The sequence below is a fragment of the Nothobranchius furzeri genome, chromosome 9 (genome assembly GCF_043380555.1).
Source record: "Nothobranchius furzeri strain GRZ-AD chromosome 9, NfurGRZ-RIMD1, whole genome shotgun sequence".
In the NCBI taxonomy this organism is placed as follows: domain Eukaryota; kingdom Metazoa; phylum Chordata; class Actinopteri; order Cyprinodontiformes; family Nothobranchiidae; genus Nothobranchius; species Nothobranchius furzeri.
Genome location: NC_091749.1, coordinates 36,012,621 through 36,026,602, shown reverse-complemented (window position 1 = coordinate 36,026,602; position 13,982 = coordinate 36,012,621). Strand labels below are relative to the sequence as shown.

General features: G+C 43.0%; 1 protein-coding gene across 2 annotated transcripts in view; it reads right to left on the bottom strand.

The window, feature by feature from the left end:
• The window catches only part of gpc6a (glypican 6a), a 290,648-nt gene extending 276,900 nt beyond the window's left edge, over positions 1–13,748 (bottom strand). For both annotated transcript variants that reach the window (XM_054731829.2, XM_054731830.2), the window contains exon 1: positions 13,062–13,748. In XM_054731829.2, coding sequence (XP_054587804.2) covers positions 13,062–13,221 — 160 coding nt within the window. In that variant the 5' untranslated portion in view covers positions 13,222–13,748. The remainder of the gene's footprint in view (positions 1–13,061) is intronic.
• Positions 13,749–13,982: the final 234 nt, after the last annotated feature.

Here is a 13,982-nt window from a genome sequence, read left to right as displayed (position 1 = left end):
ATGAATGCCTACAGGGGGTAAACAGATTCTGCAGTTCAGGACAACTGTCAGACATTCTCCTTTAGTGACATCTGAACACAACCACAAGAGGATTCGCATTCAAACTCATTTGGATGTGCCATGCACACAATCTGTCTCGCGTGATGCAAAACAAAGAGCTTTTGTCATTTTCTATCACAACAGATTCGTAACAGCAAACGTAAGACTTGAAAAGCAAGGCACACACACACCAACGCACATGCATGCAAGAAAATGCACACACACACACAAAGACACACGCATGCATGCAAGAAAATGCACACACACACACAAACACACACGCACACACACACAAAGCCTAATCTCCCTCACATCTTATTAAGTGTTCTCTCTGAAGATGTATGTGGGCTGGTGAGAGACTTGCTTCCAATTTGGCAAAAGCATGAGGGCTCCGGGTGGGGGAAGTAAACAACCCTTAAGTATTTTATATGGACATCTGCAGGGCAAGAACTCGTCTTGTTTTATTTTCACTTCTACTGAAGATTTAATGTCATTCTATTATTTAGTGATCACATCTGGTGTCGTTGCCAAATTTGTTTTTGCCAACCTGCTTTACATGTTGAGAAAATTGACAATAAATTAGTACAACAGAGAAAATGATGATTACATACTTTCTTAATCATCATGCAGAAAAGTGATGACAGCATTAACCAGTAGCTGTAATTTCAGTTTCATCACAACGTAAGTTTCTCTTTAGGCTCAGCTTTAAATTTACTAAATTAAAGGGATTTTCCGATTGTTTTTGTTTGTTTTTCTTCTAAACGCTTGAGATTTAACCAAGTTCAGATAAAAGTTGTCACACTAGTAGACCAATACATTTTGAACAATTAAATAGGGAGGAAAATCTAAGATTTCATCTAAATTGACAAATTTTAACAAAAATAAAAAAATAAATGAACCCGCTACATTTTGGGAAGTCTGAACATCCGATGCTGTATAAAGGAGCTTAAGAATATTCCTGTGAATCATCTAATCAAAAACATTCCAGTGCTTTTGTAAAATATAGTTTAGAAAAATATAAATACATTTATTACATGAAATTAAAAGAAACAGTATTTTTAATAACATTTACATCCAATGTCCGTAACTGATAGTAATTATGTTCTGGACATATTAACTTTATTTTTTTTTTTTTTACTTTTACTTTTTCCAGGAAAGTTAAAGTCCCATTATTCATCACACTCTGGTGAAATTCATCTCCACATTTGACCCATCCCCATGGGGAGCAGTGAGCTGCAGCTGTGGCCATGCTCAGGAACTATTTGATGGTTTAACCCCCCCAATCCAACCCCTTAAAGCTGAGTGTCAAGCAGGGAGGCATTCAGTCCTACTGTTAAAGTCTTTGGTATGACCCGACTGGTTTTTGAACTTTGATCTCCCATAGTCTCAGGGTGGACACTCTACAAGTAGGCCACTGAGATGTCCACTTCAGAGTTAAATGGCTTACGTTACAGGAATGCTTCTAAACAAGGCCACTTTAGTATTTTTGGAGCTGCATTTCTTAGTGTTCAGTGTTTGTATTTCATTGTATTGTTCAAGTCAACACGCATTTTCTTGCACTTTAAGTCATTTGTGTATGGACAAAATTTACTCAGAAGTTGCTCCCTAAATCACAGACATTGTCTGGATATCATTCTGCAACAAACTCTGTGTTAACTATGTTAAATGTGTATTGTTACTACCAATGGTGGAATGGGATGAAAATTCGGCCTGCTGCTCACGGACTCGTCCGTGGTGTAAACCCAAGCTGGGTAAGCGGCCCACCGGGACAGTGCCAGAAGGCCCAATAGGCCAGCCCACCCCTGGTTGCTGCAGTGCACCTCTTTGCCTCAGCTCACCATAAGGTGACATGAAATCCAGCAAGAGCCCAAATACAAGCTCTTATTTACACATTTTTACACAAGAACACCATTGCAATTTTGAATATGTGTGTAATACTTGTGCAATACCTGGATGCACATTTACACGTCTGTGTCCTTTATGCTGCTTCTTTTTGGAAACTCAATTTTCTATTTTTATTCATTATTCTAGTTGCTGAAAGTTCAAATAATAGCCTACTGCCTATGTGTATTTCCCTATGTTGTTATTATGTTTATGTTTATGTATTTAGCCGAAGCTTTTGTCGAAAGCGACTTACAAGTGATAATCGGCATGTTATTGTGATTATCACTAATCATTACTTTTCTTTTCTAAGTGTATGTGTTGCCTTAACAGGAGAATTTCCCCACTGTGGGATTGATAAAATTTATTCTATTCTATTCAAGAGTAGAAAAATATGCAGATTTTAAAAAAATCTGTTTTTCTTCTATCATCTCCAAATTATGCAACTTTCTGTATTTAATGGTAAATTCCATTAGTGATACTGAATTATGTGGTTATGTCAGTGTTTTCTGCATCAGAGGAATAATTTCTTTACTTAACTATATTTTTACTGTGGTCATTTCACAAAAATGTAGCAAAATGTATCCATATAAAAATTACCAATTATTGTTTTATTAATAAACTGAGTTTTAACACGTTCTCTAAATGGTATACGTTCTGAGTAAATGTGACAATAATGTACTTTATTGCATGTATTTAACATTTGTACTTTATTCTAGTGTCATGTATTTAAATACAGACATAAAAAAAATTTATTGTGGGATTTAAAGGAATAAAGAGAAGAAGTTGAAACATCAAGAATTCACATGAGTAAATGTTCCTGTATTGTATATCAACTAACCATTCTAAGAGGAATCAAATGAGGTTGCTGTGGAACGAACCCCAAAGGTAGTTGTTATTCTTGAGGAGGGAAATATAAGACTCGGGCAATGCACTAATAGGAACTGCAGCACATCGAGCGATTTTATTTGAAAGCTGTAGAAAGAGCCGAGTCCACCCCTGAGAATCCCGGCTGCTCTGTGTAAGTAGATGTTGATATTAACAGCAAAGCCTCTGAGAAGGAGCTCCATGGCAGTGCCTGACTCAAGCATTCAGGAGCAGCTGTGTTTCTGCACAAAGAGCTGACAATCAAACAGCACTGTGTGCATGATACAACAGTAAAACGAATGTTTTCAAAGTCAGCACGTAGACAGTTCACGCATGCAAGCCACTTCATGGCATTCTGGCTGTGGAACATCTGCAGCAAGGATAAAAACTGCAGGAATTAAAAATTAAACCCGTTGGAGTCTAATGAAGCCGTCCACCAGACACTTTCCTAGATGTTTTCCAGTTCAGTCCGACATACAGGAATGTTCTTCAGCGCAATCACTATTTAAAAAAAAAATGCTTACTAGAAATAATTGTCAGAGTTTTTGGACATTTTTAACTTACAGAACTCTAAATTTGCAACCAATATTGTCATTTATCTCTAATTTTCTTTTTTCAGAAAACAAGCCTGATTAAAGTTTAACTGAGAAAACACACAATCACTTCATAATCAATGATGTGGCTGACTTCTGTAAAAGTCACTCAATTCACCTAAACTCAACAACATCGGTGTCAAACTGTTACCATACAGAAATATGATGTTGTTATTGTTGTCATTCTTAAACAACAGTTAAGAGTTTCTGCTCAGTAAATGATATTAGGGAGGAACGATTTTAGAAAATAATCTAATTCAGATTTTTTTTTTCTTCAATTTTGCAATTGCGATTTAAATCACGATTATTTTCTGGGGCTTTTCTCATTTTTCAACTAATCGAAGCCAAAAAGAGCCTATGTAACTTGTGTTGAATATGAACAAGTTTATGTATCTACATATTTATCTACATATCATACCAACAAGTTTATTTGTCTACATAAACACTCACAAGTAAAGACAAAATTTTGTATTTGAAGTTGCAATCGTTGCAGCCAGGAGCACATCCCTAGAAGGAGCACAGGTATTAGCATCAACTGTGAAAATGTATCAGCAGGAAAGAAGTGTGTTCCATTTATTGAAGTCTTTTGTGTTTACAGTTTTTGACGTCTGGTCCATGCGGCGCTTCCGTAGTTCAGTTACATCCATAGCTGCTAGCCAAAACTCAGTGGAGTTGAAGTCTCTTATGGTTTTCTAGCTTTACTAAAATACCTGTATGTGCTTATTTGATTGATGGTAGTTTTTATATTTTATTAGACTCCAAATGTAATCACGTTCCTAATTCATAATTATTATGATTATTCGTCGTCGTCGTCGTCGTCTTCCTCCGCTTATTCGGGTCCGGGTCGCGGGGGCAGCATCCCAATTAGGGAGCTCCAGGCCGTCCTCTCCCCGGCCTTGTCCACCAGCTCCTCCGGCAGGACCCCAAGGCGTTCCCGGACCAGATTGGAGATGTAACCTCTCCAACGTGTCCTGGGTCGACCCGGGGGCCTTCTGCTGGCAGGACATGCCCGAAACACCTCCCCGGGGAGGCGTCCAGGAGGCATCCTGACCAGATGCCCAAACCACCTCAACTGGCTCCTTTCGATCCGGAGGAGCAGCGGTTCTACTCCGAGTCCCTCCCGAATGTCCGAGCTCCTCACCCTATCTCTAAGGCTGAGCCCGGCCACCCTACGGAGGAAACTCATTTCGGCCGCTTGTATCCGCGATCTCGTTCTTTCGGTCATTACCCAAAGCTCATGACCATAGGTGAGGATTGGGACGTAGATCGACCGGTAAATCAAGAGCCTGGCTTTCTGGCTCAGCTCCCTCTTCCCCACGACAGATCGGCTCAGCGTCCGCATCACTGCAGACGCCGAACCAATCCGCCTGTCGATCTCCCGATCCCTCCTACCCTCACTCGTGAACAAGACCCCGAGATACTTAAACTCCTCCACTTGAGGTAGGACCTCTCCCCCGACCCGGAGGTGGCAAGCCACCCTTTTCCGGTCGAGAACCATGGTCTCAGATTTGGAGGTGCTGATCCTCATCCCAGCCGCTTCACATTCGGCCGTGAACCTAGCCAGCAAGAGCTGAAGGTCAGAGCTGGATGAAGCTAGGAGGACCACATCATCCGCAAAAAGCAGAGACGAGATTCTCCTGCCACCAAACTCGACACACTCCACACCACGGCTGCGTCTAGAAATTCTGTCCATAAAAGTGATGAACAGAACCGGTGACAAAGGGCAGCCCTGGCGGAGTCCAACCCTCACTGGGAACAGGTCCGACTTACTACCGGCTATGCGGACCAAACTCACGCTCCTCTGGTAAAGGGACTGAATGGCCCTTAACAGAAAGCCACCCACCCCATACTCCTGGAGCGTCCCCCACAGGGTGCCCCTGGGGACACGGTCATAAGCCTTCTCCAAATCCACAAAGCACATGTGGATTGGTTGGGCAAACTCCCATGCCCCCTCCATCACCCTTGCAAGGGTATAGAGCTGGTCCACAGTTCCACGGCCAGGACGAAAACCACATTGCTCCTCCTCTATCTGAGATTCAACTATCGATCGGACCCTCCTCTCCAGTACCTTGGAGTAGACCTTTCCAGGGAGGCTGAGGAGTGTGATCCCCCTATAGTTGGAACACACCCTCAGGTCACCCTTCTTAAAGATGGGGACAACCACCCCGGTCTGCCACTCCCTAGGAACTGCCCCCGATGACCACGCAATGTTGTAGAGACGTGTCAACCATGACAGCCCTACAACATCCATAGCCTTGAGATACCCAGGACGAACCTCATCCGCCCCCGGGGCTCCGCCGCTATGTAGTTGTTTGACTACCTCAGCAACTTCTGCCCCCGAGATCGGACAGTCCATCCCCAGGCCTCCCAGCTCTGGTTCCTCCTCGGAATGCGCATTGGTGGGATTGAGGAGCTCCTCAAAGTATTCCTTCCACCGTCCGACTATAGCCTCAGTTGACGTCAGCAGCTCCCCATCCCCACTGTAAACAGTGTGAGCGAGTTGCTGCCTTCCTCTCCTGAGGCGCCGGACAGTTTGCCAGAACCTCTTTGGAGCCGATCGATAGTCTTTCTCCATGGCCTCACCAAACTCCTCCCACGCCCGAGATTTTGCCTCGGCAACTGCCACTGCTGCACCCCGCTTGGCTATCCGGTACCTGTCTGCTGCCTCCGGAGACCCACAGACCAGCCACGCCCTGTAGGCATCCTTCTTCAGCCTGACGGCTCCCCGAACCTCTGGTGTCCACCAGCGGTTACGGGGGTTGCCACCACGACTGGCACCGGCCACCTTACGACAACAGCTAGCAACAGCCGCCTCGACAATCGCAGAGTGGAACAAGGCCCACTCGGACTCAATGTCCCCCACTGCTCTCGGGACGTGGTCAAAGCTCTGCCGGAGGTGGGAGTTGAAGACCGTCTTGACAGGTTCTTCTGCCAGGTGTTCCCAGCAGACCCTCACTATGCGTTTGGGTCTGCCAGGTCTACGCGGCATGTTCCCTTGCCATCTGATCCAACTCACCACCAGGTGGTGATCAGTTGACAGCTCCGCCCCTCTCTTCACTCGGGTGTCCAAAACATACGGCCGCAGGTCAGATGATACGACTACAAAATCTATCATCGACCTGTGACCTAGGCTGCCCTGGTACCAAGTGTACCGGTGGGCATCCTTATGTTCGAACATGGTGTTCGTTATGGCCAAACTGTGGCTTGCACAGAAGTCAAATAACAAAACACCGCTCGAGTTCAGATTAGGTGGGCCGTTCCTCCCAATCACACCCCTCCAGGTCAAGCTGTCATTGCCCACGTGAGCATTGAAGTCCCCCAGCAGGACAATGGAGTCCCCTGATGGAGCACTATCTAGCACTCGTCCCAGGGACTCCAAAAAGGGTGGGTACTCTGAACTGATATTTGGCCCATAAGCACAAACAAAAGTCAGGACCCGTTCCCCGACCCGAAGGCGCAAGGAAGCTACCCTCTTGTCCCCCGGGGTAAACCCCAACACACAGGCAGAGAGTCTCGGGGCTAACAAAAAGCCAACACCAGCCCTCCGCCTCTCACCCGGAGCAACTCCAGCAAAGTAGAGTGTCCAACCCCTCTCCAGGTCTCGGGTTCCAGAGCCAATGCAATGTGTCGAGGTGAGTCCGACTATATCTAGCCGGTACCGCTCAACCTCTGCCACAAGCTCCGGCTCCTTCCCCGCCAGCGAGGTGACGTTCCATGTCCCAAAAACTAGTTTTCTTGTCCGGGGATTGGACCGCCAAGGCTCCCGCCTTGGTCTGCCACCCGATTCGCATTGCACCGGACCCTTCATGTTCCTCCTGCGGGTGGTGGGTCCACAGTTGGACGAGCCCATGTATCCGGTTCGGGCTGGGCCCGGCCGGGCCCCATGGGCGAAAGCCCGGCCACCAGGCGCTCGCTCACGGGCCCCAACCCCAGGCCTGGCTCCAGGGTGGGACCCCGGTAACCCTCCGGGCCGGGTACTCCGACTCTATTATGATTATTATTATGCGATATTAGCATTAGCATCCCTATGGGTTCTTCCATGTATATTAGCATTGTGCAAACCACTCACTACCAGTCAAATCGCAGCCTTTGCAATTAGAAAATCTCCTTTTGTCACATCGCAATTTAATTGCATGTGCAATTAATCGTTCAGCCCTAAATGATATTCAGTAAGTATAAATGGATGAAATAATGTAAACTTGTCTTTAATTTTTGTAAAAACACCTAGTCAGGGTTTAAAAACTTTAAATTGTATGTTAAAAAGTGTTGAAAATATTTAAAAAGTTCCCAAACTAAAGTGGTGCAAAGACGGAGCCACCAGAATAATTTTACGCTAGCTGTGCAAATGTGTTAATATTGACTTTCCAATTTAAGTGTTAATCTAAGTATAAAAGTATTTGATTTGTATAAAGTTGTAGCATATATTTATTATTCCCAATCTTACTCAGCCATATATTTCACTTAGTAAACACTAATATAGAGTAAGAGGTGCTGCGTGCCAGCAGGCAGGGCAGGCAATGGTTTGGGACCCCTCTCCTCTCCCATGGCCCAGAGAGGTGACTGCCTTCTGATGTCCTAGCAGTGTTTGTTGCATCAACATGCTGATGTAGAAATCATTTTAAACCTTTAAGACCGGCGAGAGCGCCGGCGATCCCATGTGCATGTCTGTGTTCAAATTCTGGTAGAACTGAAACTATATAAGATAGAACAAAACTTTTTTTGCATATCAAACCCGAGGAGTTACACTAATATCTCACACACTGAACATGCCCAGAGCGCTGCGTAGTTCCGCTAATGAGTTTGCAAAAAACAACCAAAATGTGCATAAAAGAAAAGAGTTTTCATTCAGACACAGACACTGTTTCGTTCTGACCTGCAGCTCACAATGTTTCACACACTAGAATAAACATCATCACATTGTCAACGGGAACTGTCACATGATTGTCACTCACCCAATTACATTCTTTGAAGTAATTTTCCCGCGAATTGTAGTTCTTTGTAGTCCCAGTCTTTCGGCCTTTTTCTTGTGCTTTTCGCAATAATACGTTTAGACAAACGCATCCTACACACATCACACACCCACTACAAACTTCCGACACACGCACACACACACACACACACACACACACACACACACACACACACACACACACACACACACACACACACACACCACTACAAACATTTTGATGACTCACGGACCCGCCAAACGGTACACCCTAACCCTAACCCTAACCCTAACCAAAACAAAGTAATTTGTTTGCGATCGTTTATATCAGCCCATATTCTCTGGTACTTCATGTATTTTTCAGCTGACTTCATAATCTGTGCCCCGGTGTTTTCAACTCATTGCTGCTGGAGCACAGCGCATATTAAGCTTTTTATTCTTATTTTTTTAAATATTTTTTTTTGCGTTCGGTAGATCCCTTTGGCTGAGTAGTTAGAAAGAAAGTAGGAAATCTAGTTTACAGTTTTTTTGGAAGACGGAGAAAACATGCAGCATGCAGGAAGGTTAGAGAGAGAAAGGGCAGGAAATTATTCAAATAAAATCAAGAAAATAAAACAAAGTGCTTGAAAAGAAAAAAGTAGGTAGATTTATCCCCAATACTTTACCAGTGAAAACAATAATATACAAGCATTTAATATTTATACATGTGATAGAATCAGATCACCCCAGAAGTCAGTCCCACATCCAGGGCCGTATCAAGGCATTTGATGACCAGGGCAAATATAGGCTTGGAACCCCAACCACCTCACTCTCTGCTCAGTTAATATAAGATGGCAGCATGCTGAGAGTACAGATTGTTGTTGCTTTTATTTAGCAAACAATCATTTTAAAGCACTGTTATTATATCTGAATGTTTTCAACAGCAATCCTAGCTCAGATACCACATCACTTTCCACATATACTGTATGTCATGAGCTCACTGAGCGTCAGATTACCAGATTCATATTGAAGTTGTATTGGTGAAAGTAACTTAGAGTAATGCAAAAGTAGTGTAATGCCTTACATTTTCAAATCAGTAATATTGTAATGTAATTAATTACTTTAAAATGAGGGTAACAAGTAATAAATAATGCATTACAGTTTTGAAGTAACGTGCCCAACATTGGTAACAACGTGCGCTAATTACAATCTTGCTCCCGCGGTGCACTCTGGTTTTGGTTTCATACGAGCCACAGATCTAAGATGTGTGTTTATTTATCCAACGGCAGCGGTAACCAGGAACCAGCTGGGGAAATTCCCGGTGGCCCGGTTTGAGTTTGGTGGGGTTTTTTTTTTTCGGGCCAGTGTTACCCTGTCTATCACCTGCTGCTGATGAGAGGATTTCTCCTGTCAGTGGAACAGGTGAGCTGCTGCCAACAAGCTTCTGTTCATAGAAACACGTTCTATGCCCAAACAGAAGTGACTTGTTATTTATAATGTTATAATTAATATTAAATGAATGCACTAAACCCACAGATGATGGAAATTAAGATTTAAAAAGCCTGAATATTTTATACCACAGCTCAGCTCTATTAGAAAAAGCAGATGTCTACTTCAGCTGGACAATATCAAATATTAAAAAAAAGTGTTCTCAGATGAAGAAACAATGTTAGTCATTTTTTATTTCAGTATTGATTTTATTTCATTTCTAAGGTTTGGATGTCTGTGTACATTACAGAATATTCTGATTGGTGTAAGTAATACACAATGTTATTAATGACAAGTCTGGATGTAGTTTGTTCTGAGGTATAAAACCGCCCTGGGCCTAAAGCCCTGCAGATATATTTAGTTTCTATATCACCAACAACAAATAAATAACAGCAGCTTGATTCCACTTTGTTCCTTTAATTGAGACACTTGGTTTTGCAAGTTCTGCACACTCACACACTCAGCAGCATCTCTGCCAGCTGATTGGTTCTTTAATAGCTAGTGACATCAGTACAGTTCATGTACTGAGCTGCATGGATGCATCAGTGGATTTCGCTGTAATCGGTGTTCACAATAAATTAAAGACAGGACAGGATATATAATCAATCTAATATAATATAATGCTGTGAACGTGTATTGATACTTTATCATACATTCTCACCAGCTTGTGACTCAATTTCTTTTTACTTGCACCAGACTGATGCTTTTAAATATAAAATGTCCATTTTTTTTTACTGGGGGCATGCCCCTGGACCCCCCTAGAGTACTTTAATACTAATCACCTTTTTCATGTCTGCTCTTTGGCACCCCCACCACCACCACCACACGGCCGACGCACGGCACTGAAACGGTTACTTTTACGTAAACACGGTTATTGCTGAACAGGTCTTTTTTAACAAGTTTCTCCAAAATTACTCAAGATTATTTTCTTAATATTTGCCGTGAAATGATTTTCATTTGGTATTTTAGTTTAGATTAAACACCTTTCATTTATTTGTGTAATATAAATGAACCTATTTGCATCTGCCACTTGATAAGTAATGAATTTAATAAAGTCAGTAGCAAAGAGCTGTCAAAACAATTACCTAATATGAGCTGCAAGCCGACGTAGTCACCTCTTCACCAGAATTAAACTGGTGTTTTGTTTCTAGAGGCGAAGCAGTGGCATGGCACAGCAAATGATGGAGGGATAAGGGTTAATGCTGCACACACAGCCTGCCACACGTTTGTATTAGCATATCTAATTAGGCATAATTGAAGCCTTCTCCTAAGGCAAATATCCTACCTCTGTTGTATTTATGCAAAAGGTTATTGGAAAGCAACTGAATTTAATTGCCCACACAGTTGTGAGCAATAAATGATGTGTACACATATTTTGATCATAACCTCAGAAGCATCTTGACCTACGACGCATGTCCAGCTGAATTACTGGGCTGGAATTCCAGGATAAAAACCAAGATAAAAACATGACTCAAAACGCTCCACAGTAATGGCATGTTCAAGCGTTTGAAAATAATTTGAGACTGAATTCTTTCTTGACATAAAATCCCAAATGTCCAAGAAATGCTCACAACCCTTCAAGAGCGTTCAAACTAACGGCTGTACAAATGACAAAGTTTTGGACCAGAATACAAAAAAGAAATCAGAGACAAGCAGAAATATTCAAACTCTTGCCAGAGTAACAAAAAGAAAGCCTAAAGGTCACTAAGATAAAATATTGTGCAATGGTTTTACATCTGCATTAAAAAAATGTGCAAAACATGAAAAAAAATACCATGTTGCACTTTTGACACCTCTGACCTCAGTGCAGAACTGGCTTTAATCATAATGGGGGTGGTGACTAAAAGTCAGTCTGCTCAGTATAAATATTTCACTTTTCACATCAGATAAAAATGAAGATGGGGAGTAAGAATAAAACAGACGAGTAATCCTGAACCATTATTCTAACCACGCTCATTTATTTTTAGCCACTGACAAAAGTTACAAATCATTACAAAGGAGAATACTTATGGGGCCACAGAAGCAGATGCTGCGCAAATGCAACATATTCTTGATTTTTGTTGTTTAAACGTGCAATTATTTGGAGCTTTAACTTGAAATGAGCACTATTAAGACACCTACACAGCATCACCGACTGACAAGCCTTCCATCACTGACAGATGCCACATCCTCCTTGCAGCATAAACCACGTTAAGAACAAATAAGGTGGCTTTGGGATCATTATTGCCTGACACTGATTTTCACCAACACAGCAGCTCTTTTTGTCTGTAAGAGGGATTAGTTTCAGGTCTCTCTGCTACACTCTCTCGCAATGCAGACTGTGTTTACTGACACATCTTTTCTTTTTTTCTTGCTCTGGCCATAAATGTGATTACCAACACACAAGAAATAATAAAATCCCCATATCTCTGCAGCTCCAAAGAGCATGAATTAAAACCTAAGCTGTAGCCTTGAGGAATATCTAAGTGGAAACCAACCCAGAGGGAAAGAGAGAGGGAGAGTGATTCATGTTGAGTGCATACAGCCCCCTACTGGTAAACACTGTTCACTATTTAGCCAAATCTAACACAGCAAGCTCCATGATCTTCTGTTGAATATGAGCAACAGGTGTGATCTGAAGCACACGCCTCACAGAGCCGCTGGAGAAGCCAGTCGTTCACCAGAATCAGTGGAGATGCTTCTATTTTGAAAATATCTGAGGCTGATTTGGTGTTTTTGCTGTTGGATTATTTTGTAAACTTTTGGTGAAGACACCAGTTTAAGAGAATAAAGCTGAAAAAGCCTAACCCTGATTATGAATGAAAGCTGCAACCAGTTTGGATAAAAATGTGTCATCAACAGAACTTTTAGAGATGTGAATAAACTGTTCCACAGTTGGACTGATTGGGAGATGTGTTAAACCCATTATTTGGGCCAACTTGGCAGAAAAATAAATCCAATTTATATCTCAACTGTTTCCTGGACTTTAACTAGCAAAACTCCTTGGTGATAGTCCTAACTGCCAAAAGAGCATGTGCTGAATTTATAACACTTAGCAGCAACAGCCACAATTTGGATTCAAAGCAAAAGATTCACAAAACAAACAGTTTCCATGTGTTTTGTTTGTTTGTTTGTGTCAGATCTACCTAGACCTAAACTGGGACCAGCTGCATTCAGGAATGAGGGGGTGCTCATTTGGTTTGAGGATGATGATCACACACATCCAGATGGATTTGCGGGGGGAGACGGGACACGTGGTTGCGGATGATTTGTGAGTGGTCGCCTACCTGATATTTCCTGATGAGGTACATTGAGGAGGCTGAATCCTTTCGCGCTATAAGCCTGTCTAACCTCATTACAGCTCCGCGCTTTGCTTTCCCCAGCTGATGACAGGGACAGCGCCGACAGAGTACATAAGGCGAGCTGCAGACTCCACATCGCATTCATCAGTGAAATCCTGGTGCTTCACACAGAAATGCACGAGCTCCGGTGGAAAAGAAATCCAAAAGGTGGTAGATCTCTCCAAATCAGCGCGATGGCAGGTGTTGGTTTATAAAAAATAAAATAAAGATTTATATAAAAAAAGGGAGAAAAAAATAACTCCTCACTTTATATGCGTCCGCCACATCTTCCACTCGGAAAGAGAAGTCAAAGCGCACGAATAGTCCGAGCTTGAAGAAATCCCTGGTGCTCAATAGAGGCGCCAACAACTTCTCTCTCTCTCCCCCTCTCTCCCTCTCGCACACACAAACACACACACACACACATACACGGGAAGAGAGACACGGCGGTCCTGTCTTTATGACAGTGTGAGGGAAGCGAAACGCAGCGGGGACGCACGCTGCACGGCTAGAAGAGCGCACAAGGGCAGGGCAAAACCTGGAGTGGAGTGGCTGCGACTTCAGCAGCTCCCATCCAGGGGCGCGTACTGTCCTCTGCCTTTATGCATTCTCTGTAATGCACACCAGCGCACATTAGTGGTGAGAACACGTGCTTGCGGCGCGTGGAGCGGGATGTGGGAGGAGTGGGGGACGCGATGACCAGACAGACAAATTATTCATTATTCTCTTTTAGTCCAGAGACTCGTTCAAACCCCTCTCACTACCCTGTCATTACCTGATGAAGTCATTTCATTTAGCGCACGCGCACACATTCACACGCGCCTTAATGTTTTAACATTTTATTGATAGTTCTTGTTTATTTATTTA